At 43.5% G+C, this 13,582-nt stretch overlaps 1 protein-coding gene across 1 annotated transcript in view; it reads right to left on the reverse strand.

Moving 5' to 3' along the window:
- Nucleotides 1-8,452: 8,452 nt before the first annotated feature.
- VIT (vitrin) overlaps nt 8,453-13,582 on the reverse strand; it is an 89,844-nt gene continuing 84,714 nt past the window's right edge. Inside the window, exons 15-16 of the mRNA XM_039887418.1 lie at nt 12,019-12,532; nt 8,453-9,042 (exon numbers count right to left, since the gene is read on the reverse strand). Coding sequence (XP_039743352.1) covers nt 8,864-9,042; nt 12,019-12,532 — 693 coding nt within the window. The 3' untranslated portion in view covers nt 8,453-8,863. The remainder of the gene's footprint in view (nt 9,043-12,018; nt 12,533-13,582) is intronic.

Raw genomic sequence — 13,582 nt, forward strand, 5'->3', positions numbered from 1 at the left:
ATGAAGAGAGAATTTTGTACTTTTCTCCTTAGTAAGAAAAAGTTTCCCAATCACTTGCAGCTGGGACAGGTGACTGGAGAAGAACTTGGCATTGTTGTGGATGTGCAGGATCAGGAGCATTCAGAAACCTCTTTGGGGACACCATAGTGGCAGGGAGGGCTTCCTAGGGCAGCTGGAAAAAAATAGTTGCTGTCAACCAGACAGTCTCTATGCAACAGGGATTACTGCCATGGCTGGATGGACTTGTTACTCTGCCATAGGTTTCGCAGGTAAGGATATAAGAGACCCAAGTGGATTAAGACTGCTTACTATATAGTCAACTTCTTTGTCCCATTGGACAACACCAAATAAAAGGGGCCGGATGACAGGCAATGTGAGTGCCAGGACAATTCTAAAGGGCAGTGAATTCACCTACAGCTGAACCCTAAGGAGGGGCCAGGTAGAAAATCCTACACTGAAACCGTGTAGGCTGAAAAAGAATGTCTTGTGGACACCTTCTAAGAGATGGAGAGGTGAATGAATGTGGCCCTGTGAAAGCTCTTCGGAAACTTCTTACCTTACCTTGTTCTTTGGATGATCCTGGGGCATTCCAAGCAAACTCTGGTCAAACTGTAGCTGAGCCTTGCCCACGTGGCCTCTGTAGAGGTAACAATGTTGCCAGAGTGCCAGGCAAACCTAGATTATACCTGCCAAGAAAGACCCTCATGGTTAACAGCACAAATTCATAACCAGAGTCTAGCAGCCATTCCTGGCAGAGGCCTCTCACCACTTTGCGTGTCAGGGAAAAGCCACACACTGACCTATCAGCTTTCTGCACTGTGTACCTGCCTTCTGAGTCAATTCTTTTAAATGAGTTCCTGGTATTGACTTTCCCGCTGAGACCTGCCTCGTCCAATCAGAACTGTGCAGCTGTAGTTTCATGACATCTGACCAATCCAAGCAGCTCCATAACGTCCAATAAGAATGCATAATTATGACCAATCAGGACCTTGTAATTTGGGCCGATCAGAATGGTGGGATTGGGAGCCCTCATTTACATAAAAATGGACCAATCAGGAATCAGGGTGGGACCTTTATAAAAAGCAGCCTCCGCGGTTGTTTCAGTGGAGTGAACTTCAGGCTTCTATCAGAAGCTTCATTCCTCTGGTTTGCAAACTTTTCACCTGAATAACGTCTCTTCTCTTTCTACACCTTTGAGGAGGCATTTTTGTTGGAGAGTCATGTCCTTACAGTGGCCACCCTATTTTACTCTGTGGAAGGAAGTAGATATGGGAAAGGTTTTTACCATGGCGTCTAGAGTTGGAGAGGGCAGACTGACAGACCCGAACTGGCTTTCACTGGAGGTAACTATTCTGAGATATAATTAGAGTTTGGTCAAAGAAAATTTCTCAGAGCAACTTGTTTCTAAAATGTTTGGCGATGTGAATGTTCAGAGTCCCTTGAAAACCAAAACAATTCATTAACCAAATACTTTCTCCTTAAAATAGATAGGTTGGGAGAAGTTCCACATTGGGACCTTTCTTTTCACCCCTCAGCTGCCTGGAGAGGTACAAAAGGCACTAGGCACTTCCAGGTAACTTTCTAAGATCTTGGATTCCATGCTGCAGAGTAGAAATAGAGAAAAAAATATATAGGCACAAGTTGTGTAAAGCTGAAAAGATAGGAGCTAGAGGAAGAGGGAAACACAGCTGAGAATAAAGTAGCTGGTGACTCACAGGTGAAAAGAGAGAGGAGAAAACAGGGCAGGCAAGGAGGCTGTTCTGTAATCAAGAAAGCACTAGAGCTGGAGTCAGGAGACTCAGGGTTCACGGCCGAGTTCTTCCCATCTGCTGTGTGATCTTGGCCAACTTTTTAACCTCTCTGAGCCTCACTGCCCTCATTTGGAAAACAGAATACTAATTGAGGATGTAATGAACTATGAAAATATGTTCATCTCATAGCTCAGGGGTCACCAACCCTTGGGCCACAGACCAGTACTGGTTCGTGGCCTGTTAGGAACTGGGCTGCACAGCAGGAAGTGAGCAGCAGGCAAGCGAGCCAAGCTTCATCTGTATTTGTAGCTGCTCCCCAACGCTAGCATCACTGCCTCAGCTCCACCTCAGATCATCAAGCATTAGATTCTCATAGGAGCACTGGTCCCTTGTGGCAAAAAGTTGGGAACTGCTGCCATAGCTGACTCTCAATTATGGTTGTCTTTCAAGACCAGTTTCTAAGTATGGAAGAAAAAAAATGGTTTTGAAATACACATTTATTTCACAACATGATTTCTGTGTGTATTCAATGACATGGTGAATGTAAAGCTGCAGTACAGTTCATGGTACATCGAGATTTCATAACTGATGCCTATGATTGGTTTTATTCTTGTCATCAGAATTTCCCTAGGCCTCCCCAGCCTGGGGATACAAATAAAGTCATATCAATAAAAATTACTTAATGTCATTGGCTTGTCCTCACTTGGCATAGGACCAAGTATTTTGGAGGCGTCTGAAGGATGTTCCAGATTTGCTCATGAACAAGCCTGTGGTCCTGCCAGGATGGTCTTGGCTGCCCATGTGGACGACCCCCACCTGAAGCTGCCACGGCTCCACTAGTATTTTGTTTCCAGAGATCTTTGCTAACTTCCCAAGATTAGAATGACTCCAGGATGAAAGCGTTGATTTTCCCCTTCAGGAGAATGCCCCATGTCTGTAGGGAGAAACAGGCCCGTGGGTGTTCCAGGCCTTGCATTTAGGTCATAGAAGCTGGAAAGATCCCCTGAGTTTTCACACTGCAGTTGTGCCCCAGTTCAATGAAGGTATTCTCTTAGGAGAAAACCGAATTATACTGCTACTTTGCCCTTCAGAAAACTTCATCTGCTCATTTATTTTGCTTGGTGTGTATCTTAGACAGTCATTACCACAGCGGTCTGTAAACTTTGACGTGTCCCTGTTCCCTCTTTGGCTTTAAAATGCCACGCATCTCCCCGCATCCCCATTAAGGTTGGAAAGAAACTCCCTTTCACTCTGATTGCAAGGAGAACTTGTAGAGTAGGGTAACTGAAAAAAATCAGTATCATAATATCAAGATGCAAGTTTACCAATGCCTTGGGAATGCCAGACCAACAATTAAAATTATTTTGGGTCTTTTTTTGGTGTTTGCATAGTCCCCATGGCTCCCAAACTCTCCTATTTTTTGTGCCCTGGGCAGTCATGTAAAGGCTCTTTGTCGAGAACCCAGATTCCAAGTTGCCATTAACCTGAATACACCCTGCTCACCTCAATGAAGTGTGAAACTAGAAGAGTTGCAGAAAGGAACTATTCAGCCGGAATTGTGTTTTTTATAAGTCTCAGCTGCCAAGCCGAGTATAGCATTTGCTTACTTGGGCAGCTTGTTTGCTACTGGCCCAGTATGTGTAAGAGGGATGGCAAAGATAAAGTTAAGCTCAGTATTTTTTCAATTACAGAACATAAAAAAAAAAGAAGAAGAAAGAAAAGAAAAAGAGCAAAGCCTGCTCTGAAATTGTAGTCTTTCACCCAAATTGGTTTTCCGTATGGATGGTTATTGAAATAGTACATTTCTCCCCAGTCAGGCCTTCCTACTAAAAACAGAATTGGATCCCAGAATCGGCACCTCTGCCTTTTTGACAGTCTGAACAGTTTTCAATGGCCTAAAAACTAGTAACATCTTGTAGCCTTGAAGCCAAAAGGAGTGAAAGGGAGTCTTAGAGAGACAGCCATTGGTTTTCTTGGGTAAAGCTTCTAAGTGAAATAGAGGAAGACTATTTTCAGCCTTCATTTGGTTTTCCAGACCTAGGTACTTGTGGACATGCATTTGTCAGCATTCAAGACAACCTAGTGCTTGAAGGAATTTCGAAAGGTTATTAATTGCGAGGTGATCGGGTAGAATGATGTGGTTTGTTGGTGACCCTACTGAAGAAGGCTGCATCATGGGGTCAATCTTTTCTGGAAGGGGAAGTTTTACTCTGTTCCCTCCGCAGGGTTGTTCAACAATTTCCAAATGAAGATCATTCTCGAGGAGAGTAGAGTGAGAGGGCTATGTGGTTCTCCTGACCTTTCCATTTCTGAGACGATCTCCCTGACCTTGGAGTTCATGAGTTATTCTAGTTTCCATCCAAAAATTCCTTTTTTGCTTGAGCTACTGTGAATTGAGTTTCTGTTACTTGCAACCGAGAGAACTTTAACTAACACAGCCTTCCATGACCTGGCCCCTGCCTCTCCAGCTTCATTTCCTGGCACCCCTGTCTTGAGTTTCATGCTGTCATTCTCTCTGTGTGTCACACTGTTTCATGACTCCTTGCCTTTGCTTTTGTCATTCCCTCTGCTGGGATACCTTTTCCATCTTCCTTCATCTGGCTAAAATAGGCAAAAGCAAGCCCAGCAAGCCTTCTCAAGCTTGCCTGTCACATCAGTCAGATGTTATCTGTTTATGTGTGTCTCACACTGGCCTCTAAGCTCCTTGGGCAGGGACCAGGTATTCCTCAGTGCCTATCACAGTGCCTGGTACATAATAATAGTGCTTAAAACACGTTTGTTGATTGAATCTCATTGAGGTAAACAGAAAATAAGACTTTCATTTCTGTAGGAAAAATGAGAGCAGAAAGTGAGGAACAGAATAACCCTGTAGGTAGATACTTGAAGAGGATTCTAGTCCTAGAAAAACAGTGATTATAACATACGTTAATGAACCACATAAGGATATTTGAAAGAGTGGTACAGTCTGGATGGAGATTGATTCTCTATTTTCCCTCTTCCTGAAATATCTCTGACTCCCATTCTACCAGAGCCATTGTGTTAGGGGTTAGCACTGTCAGATGACTTAGATGTAGCCAGAACTAGACTTAATTCTCATTCCCTATATTCTGTGTCCCTGATGACATGTGTGGATTGTGTCTCTTATTGAGAACAGACTAAAAAGATTGCTGGAAAATAGGTAGGTCATGATTCTGTAACCAGAGGGCCTAAGTCTATCTGAGCAAGTCAGAGAGGGCTCCAAAGAAGAGGGGGCATTTGAACTGAGACTCAAAGGATGAATAGGAGTTTAGCAATGTGATGAAGAGCCTAATGTGTTTAGGGAGCTAAAAGGACAATAAACTATAGGTTAAAATCATCCACCCTAAGTGAAGGCAGGATGGCTGTTCAGAGGACCAAGAGGAATGAAGGGGGAAAGTGCAGTTTGCATTGGACATTTAATAGACTCTTCACTTTGTACACTTAATAAATCTTGAGAGTGCACTTTGTAGAATTATACATACATTTTAAGTTGTCAAGTTTACTAGCAAACACCCTATGCAGCCACTTTGGTTATTTTATGTTACTATTTTAAGAAGTAAAGTGGTTAAGTACATAGATCCTGGAGTCAGATTGCCTGGGTTTAATTCCCAGATCTGCCTCTACCAGCTTTATGACCTTGGGCAAGTTCCTTGACATCTCATGCCCTGGCTGCATGATCTGGAGAATGTGAATAATAATGGTACCTCTCTCAGCAAATCAGAGAGGTAAGATAAGTGAGTTAACACATGTGAAGCCCTTAGAACAGTGCCTAGTGTGTAGCAAACACTCACTAACTGTTAGGCACTATTATGATTTGATTTCTCATGAGATTGTTTGCAATCACCAGTCATGCACTTTGTGCATAATCCCATGATATTATATGATTTTAATTGTTCATTTGTGTGTGATTTCCTACTGAACCGTGAATTCCTCAAAGGCATTAGTTGAATAAATGTCTCCTTCAAAAAATAATTGAATTCATGCTTTTAAGCATATTTCCTACTTACTACATTTGTGTGTTGGTAATCTAAGGGGAGAACTTTTCTTACGATTGTGACTGGAAAACAACATTATTACTCTGAAACTCCTTTTTGAGGCTGAAAATCCCTGGGCACACAAGCATTGTCTTCTTTGTATACCCATGCCAGTCCCCTGAGACTTCTGCTGGAAAACTTGCTTCATGGAGCTTTTGTCTTGTTCAAAAGGGTTTAAAGAACCCAGAGAACAAGAACTATCTGAACCTGTCAGTATGGTTGAAAATTTTTAGCAGAGCCTTGTTGCAAAAGTTTTAGTGAAGCAACTTCTTTCAAAGGGCTCTAACTCCTGAGAGGTGAGATAATTAAGTTGAGTGGAGTTTAGACATCATATGCACTCAGAGAAGCTGGCCTGATGCTCCTTTGTCTGCTTGTTTTGATTGACTTAGAGGAGAAAGAGTGTGGAAGAGCTTTTGTGCTGAGACCACCTTAGGAAGAGATTGGCTCCAAGTCTGCAGGACCCAGAGAGCTCTGCATAGGCTAGACCAGAGCCCAGGAGTGTACAGAACCAGTTGTGTGTGTTGGGTAGGTTTGGGGTTGGGGCTGGGGGTTCTGACTCCGCCACCCATACCGCAAGAAAGTAGTCAAGTGAGTCAGTAGATTGGAAGACAGAAGATCTGAATTCTAGTTCTGTTCCTTCACATCTGCACAATCTTCTTCTGGTCTGGGTTTCTTTTTTGCCATTGGAGGGTTTGGCATGAATTGTCTCTAAGGTTCTGTTTCTAGTGTATGATTTTAGTGCTGCTCAACAGTATTGGTCACGGTTTAGATTAAGCAAGGTAGTGTTTACATCTCAGTCTTCCATGTCACCCAAACTGCTTGGTGCAAACTCTGACCTCATCCAATTCCACTCCCACCCCAGCCTTCCCACTGCATTGTAGGGAGCTGCTCTCAGTTGTCCGCGAGCTCCCCAAAGCCCCCATCCCTTCTTGCGTCCATTTACCTGAAAGCTGGTTGTCTTCTGCAGCTTCTCACGTGGAGGCTGCTTGTGCTGCCTCACTCCATGGGTTTCAGGCCTGGAATGGGATACTTCTGCTCTTCACCCCCATTGCTCTTCCCATCTCCCTTTCTTTCTCCCTCGAAGCACCTGCTCCCTTGAAGGTCTAGCCGCGGCCTTCCATCCCTGTCACTGCTGCCTTCTCCCAACCTCGCAGTTACCTTCTCTCATCTGCCGAACATCCCAGAGCTTGGATCACTATTTCTCTCTATCCTGAGTTCTGTCACTATCTTTGGTGATGTGAAGATAGAAAATTTTGATAATACCATAGCCTCTGAGCACCTCAGTCATCTCGCTTACCTCCACACTCAAATACTTATTGACAGGATATAGACAATGGGCCCGTTTGAGAAGGTTTCATTTAGCTTCAAAATTATAATATCTATAACTAGGGTGACCATATAATTTATTTTCCAAACTGGGACAATTTTGTAATGAAAGAGGATACCGAAATAATATTATTTTGGGAAATATTTACCTATTAATGACAGATCGATTTTATATTAAGCCCCCTGCAAAATAATTATATTTCAAAACTATTTTCAAAAAAAATTATTCTTTAAAAAAATTAAAATAACGTGTGTATACATCGAAGCAACGTTGAAAAAAACTTTATATCAATTATCTACATATTCAAAAATATAGGCAGAATAATCGTTGCTACTACTTATTTAAGTTCTTTAATTAGTTTCTTAGCTGAATCTGTCACTAATAGTGTGTTGCTGGTATCCTTATGAGGAATTTCCTTTTTGAAGATAGTTTTTGTATTTCGAAGTTTTTGAACATATTTGTTTGCAGTTGCCTTGCCTTCAAAGTAAAATGAATAGTTAATAAAATTGAAATTGCTGACACGTTAAATTAACTCTTTTCTGTAGACAACAACATTTTCATTCAGAGTAGCATTGTTCAACACTCATTTTTACAAAACATAATTTGTCAAGTAATCATCTCTATTTATGATTCTTTTAAATGTTTCCCTGTTGCACATGAGTTCTTGGCAGAAGCTAGAAATAAAAAATGGAATTTGACCAAATTGATCCCAGCTCATTTTAATGCAACTATTAATAGTAATAGCTAGTTAACAAATGAAAAATCCAGGAAAAATGCCAAACTGAATGGGATCCTGAACAACAGGTATAAATAGGGCTCTCCCAGGAAATAGCTATAACACTGCCTGCTCAGAGGTAGCTTGGTGGTTGTCAGTCCTGGCAGCATTTCAACATCACCAGAGAGCTCTTCAAACAGGCCAACGTCAGGCTCCCTTCCCAGAGACTCAGATTTTGCTGGTATTGAGATGGGGCCAGAGAACAAGTGTTTTGGTCTCCAAGTGATTCTAATGTGCAGCTTGAGCTGAGAGTGTCTGTACTAGCCTAATGCACCAATTTTAAATCAACTTGGTTCTCCTGGGTCATTTCCCACCTGTTTCTAAAGCTAGAGGTTGCAGGAACACAGTGATTCAGATAATAGAGAAGGAAGTAAATCAGGAGAAGCCATGCTGCCGCCACATTTTCTCTGTACCTCCGTGGATGTGTTGTCACCTTGGACCAGGAGTGAGTGCACAGCAAGTGCTCTGGGGAACAAGAAGAGCAGAGGATGGTGGCCCTGCCACAAATCTTGTGAACATTACTCATGACACCGTCAGAATGATCACATGATGTTCTTTTAAATATTTAATTAAGCAACTCCTATGTTGTCATGACAAAAATGAAACTTGTTGAGAGTTACAGAGTTCTAATGAGAAATAAAAAATAAAATAACCTCACAAAAGCTTTGGTTAAGCCTGTCATAAGTGTTGTACTCTATTCTGAATAGTTATTTTGAACACAATTGTCAAAATCTAAAATCCCCAGCACCCTCAGAAGGATGTATCATTTTGGCTCATTCTACAGATTTATGATCATCTTTCTAACTGCAAGTTTTAAAGTATGAAACACCACACTGGCAAGGAATAATAACAGCACATCGTTTCCCAAGCCCCATGTGCCTTGCTGCTCCATAGAGCACAGAGTGTCCCAGAGCCAGTCGGGAAAGCGGCATTTGCTGGTGCTTTGTCAGCTCTGAATTCAGTTCCGAGGCTGTGAGTTGAACTCTGTACAAATGTTCTGGATGACCTTGGGGACAAATTTGTAGAGGTTGTCAAACTCGTCCACAAAGAAGGCGTGGTCCTTGGCAGGGTAACTGGCGATGATATCCAGCTCGTCCTGTGCAGCCCAAGCAATGCCTATTGCATAGGTAATCACTCCTGTAGGGACAAAGTTTAGATGAAGCAAAAGTGCCCAAGAAAAGGTCCTGCTAATGAATCCTTGCCTTCCTGTTGCTCTGTTGCCTGTTGCATTTGAATGCAACCAAATCCAAAAATCAGAAATATGCCCCAAAGCATGAACATCTGCTCAATGCCAAAAGCAACAAGATTGATATATTTGCTAGCTCATAGGAATTTATAGTCGTTTGAGGGGGAAAAAAAGACAATGGAGTAAATGCATGATAAGAATTTCATATCTAGGAGCAGCAAAAGGAATGATATTTTGGGACAAGTGAAATTTTTGTTGCCATGCAGGTCACACCACATGGCACAAGCCCCCTGTATCTGTGTGTAGAGCCAAACAAAATCTCAGAGTCTTAAATGCATCAAAAGTCAGTTCAAGATCTTTTTAACTAAAACAGTAGAATTCAATCACTTTAGGCTTGAGGATGACTTTACAAGCCATAGAATCCAAGTTCATGCCAGTGCAGAAATCCTTCCACAAGGATCTGGAGAGATAGCCACCCAGCATCTGCTCCATCACTGCCATGAAGAAAGGGTTTCAAGATGAGGAAGTGGCCAACCATATTGAATGCTGCAGGGAAGTCATAAAAGATGGGGGAGAAAGTGCTTATTGAATGTAGCAAAAAACAAAGACAAGACATTGGTAGTTTGGAGAGAGCAGTTTCACGGAAGTAGATGCCAAAGAAACCAAATGAATTGCTGTGAGTCGAGAGTGAAGAAGGAATGAAGATGTATGGACAAGCACACGTAGCTAATCCTTTCCACAAGTGCAGCTGCACGGGGGAGGAGCAGGTGGTAAGGGATGCAGAACGTGGGGCCAAAGAGATTTAAAAAAAAAAAAAGTTTTTAGGAAGAGAGACTTGAGGATGTCTAAATACAAGTGGGAAAGAGTAGAGTGGGATTAAAGGAGTTAGACTGCAACAGGGAGCTGGATGCCCCAGGGAGCAGAGGGCAGATCCAGAGACGAGGCATCTATTCTCAGTGAGAAAACTGGGAGACTGCCTGGTTTATGGTTCTTGATTTGGGTTGGGGGCATCTGGTCAGCAGCTACATGACCTGACTCTGCAAAAGACTATATCCACACCACCTTCAGACTATCCAGAGTAGGGTGAGCAAGATGGCCGTGAAACAGAGGGCAGAGCCTGGGTATGGCCTTCCTCCCCAGGCATCTCTCTCCCAACTACCCACAGTGGCTTGTCACTATCTCTAGTGTCTGAGTGCCCTGTCCTGCTGATTGGAGAGCCATCGACACCTCACATGGTTGTGCCTCATTAAATTGCATTTATTCTGCTAGTCTCTTCTCGTACCTCTTCAGTGTCTCCTCTTAATATTGTCTACACTGGGAAAATTCGGCTTTGGGCTTTAAAAGGCTGGCAAGTGGCAGAGTAACAGCTTGCTGCAGAATGGGGCTGGCATACACTAAGCCCTTATTTCTGCTCAATAAAGACAATGCAAACACTGTTAGAAATATAGTTTCTCAAATCCTTGAGTTCATCCTTGTTGTGGAGAACCTTGTACTGGTGATTCTGACAGATGCTCACCCAGCCTTGGCTCGGACACTTCCAGGGACACAATGCTCCTTGCTTCCAAGTAATTTGCATCTATTGGTCCTAGTTCCTTAGAGCTGCCCAGAATATGACAGCCCCTGTAGCTCCCAGAACATCTTTTTCAGTCAGCACTTCTCTTGACAAGGAGAAGGCCAAGGACACCCTCTGGGTGAGGCCCAAAGGAGGTACATCTAGAAAAATAATTGAGAGTGGAGCTGAACATGAGCTGGGGACAGATGTTTGGAGAAAACAGAGGAGTCTGACAGTCAAGAGCGGGCCCCTTTGGCTCTGAGCACTCACTTTGGAACTTTGGGTAGGTTGCTTCTGAGCCTTAAACCATCTGCGCTCTGCTGACGTGAGCACAAGGGACGCTGTGACTGCTGGCCCACTGGCCATCTACCATTCTGTCATTATGAGTATGCCCCACAGGCTCCACTGGGGTAAATCACTGGGAAATGTCTGCCTGAACCTGGTGTCTGGTTCTTTTGGTTTCCAGGACTACTTGTTTGTTTTAAGACTCGTTTTTTTTGTATTTGTCCTTCCTTGTTTCAGGAAGAATTAAAAGCAGCTTTAAAGAATACCTGAGGTACTGCAAACAAAATTAAGAAGAAGAAGAAGAAAGAAAACTACCCCTGCCCTGAGTGAGTCTTGTTCATTAACACTTATCTGTAGGACGCTGGTGTTTGCTGACTACGTGGTTTACTTTTGTTATCATCATTACTAGGACCACTTGAGGTTTTCTTTAGGTTGGTTGTACTTTCATGATATGACGCTTTTCAAAACAGTCATTATACATAGATTCTGTGCCAGAGGCATTAAATGTTACTGATTTTCTAAAAATGTATAAAAATATTTCGTTCTTTTTTTCATGGTTTTAAACTCTCTGTTGCCCTCTTATAAATTTTTATATGGAAATGTCGCTTTAAATATTTTGAATGAACATTTCTTTGAGGTCTTCCCTAACCCCCCAACAACTAGTTAGCTGCTAATTACCAAAATAGTACTTCTCTTTGAAAATATCAGTTTTCTTCAAATTTTAAACACAATTTGGTGGTCTTCAATAGAGACTAAAGAGTCAAATTCCTTTTCAAGGTGTTGCACCTTCCTGTGCACTGACTCAGGGTGTAGGACGTAAAGGAGAGGGTTGATATTCCCCGTCATCGCAGGCCTTGGATTTGCCAGGGCATGAAACATCTTGGTGCTCTCTGCCATGTTCTTTCTTCATTGCTCAGAGGGGCCTTCAGTGTTTAATTATACTCCTCATAATACCCTCTGTGGTTTTGAACATCCTAGTAGGTGGTAGACAAAACCAATGCATAAAAAAGACAGCCCCTTCCTTGGCCCACCATCTCACTGAGCTGCAGAGGGCTGCCGAGCACCAGACTGGCCAAGAAGACCAGCTTACCTTTGTGATAGGCGGCCATGGCTGGTATACGGATGTCATCATAGGACCTCCCATCAGTGATGAGGATCATTAACTTCCTCTTGTTGGGCTTGGACTTCTTAAAGAGCTGTTCCAAGGCGTAGCTGATGGCAGCCCCCGTGCTGGTCCCACCACTCCAGTAGCCTACCCTTTTGATGGCATTGAGAATGTCTGACTTGGTGCTGTACATGTCGAACCCAAATTCCAGCCGCTGCTCGTAGGTGTACTGCACAGCCCCGATGCGCGTGTCCGTGTCTGAAATCTCAAACTCTTTGCTGAGGTTGGCCACAAACTGGAGAACTGTGCGAAAATTGCCCGTTCCCACGCTGCTGGAGCCATCAATGACAAAGCCGATGTCAGCTGAGTTGAAGCAGGTTTTGCTGCAGGCCAGTCGCTCAGTGTCACAGACCCGCTTCACCAGGGGCTGCACAGTCTTGTGGAGGCTGAACCAGCTCTGCACGCTGAGCGAGTAGAAGCCGTTGGTCCTGCACACAGCCTGGAAGACAGAGGGAGGGATGCCCACTAGGTCAGGGGGTGAATTCTCCAGTCTGTCACCATTACCCTTGGCCAGGGGAAGAAGCAAACAGACTCTCGTTTTCTGCACTAGTTAGTCCTCCTAAAGCTTTTTCTTCATCTCGGTTCACCCAGTTGGGCACTCACTGGGGCAGAAACCCCTCAAGTTATCTCCGGACTCACTCCCGCTCCCTCAGCTGGGTGTCTGTTTAGTGGAGAGCCATCCATTAAGCAAATCCAAAGGGACAGATGAAGAAGCACTGCTTACAGCTTCATATTCATACCTCTGCAGATTCCTCAGTTCATTTGTGCTGACAGCCAGCCATTCGATTGGCATTGGTGAGCACCAGCGCTTGAGAGGATTAGAGAAAGCTTTTGTTTTGACTGCGGACACAAGACACACACGAGAAATAGCTAAAGTACTATTTCCAGAGCAGCCCTGTACCCAGCGAGAAAAGGTCCCACACGTGTGTCAGGTGTTGCACTAGATGCTCTTAGAGAGATTCTCGCATTAAATCCCCACCCTCATCCTATGCACTGGAATTACAATCTCCCTGTCATGAAGGAATGAACTGAGGGCCAGCTGGGAAGGGACATCCCTGAGTCTCTGAGCCTGGAACACAAATCTCTCTGCCTTTGAAACTCAAATATTGTTCTCCAGACAGCCCTGCCTTCAGGCAATGAGTATTTATTTACTTATGCCCAAGCTCGTTCCAGGAAAAATGTCAGGCAGCTGCAAATAACTTCGAGCCGCCTGGTCGGTGTGCCCCTGGAAGAGACCGGGCTGGTGTTGCTCGAGTGTGACGTTTCCTCCATGCCACTGCCTCTCCAGGGGTCACAGACCTGATGACTCCAGATGAACTCGTCTAATTAAAAAATTATTTTAAAACAAGAAATGACTTAAAAGTATCCTAGGAAATATTTTTAATTGGTTTAGAAAAACCCTAAATGGGGTTCACAGAACTTTCCATGGACTAGGTGACATTTGAGATGAGTGTCGAGGTTGAGCTAAATTCTAACCAGTGGCAGAGAG

Source organism: Pteropus medius, unplaced genomic scaffold (genome assembly GCF_902729225.1).
Source record: "Pteropus medius unplaced genomic scaffold, Ma_sr-lr_union100, whole genome shotgun sequence".
In the NCBI taxonomy this organism is placed as follows: domain Eukaryota; kingdom Metazoa; phylum Chordata; class Mammalia; order Chiroptera; family Pteropodidae; genus Pteropus; species Pteropus medius.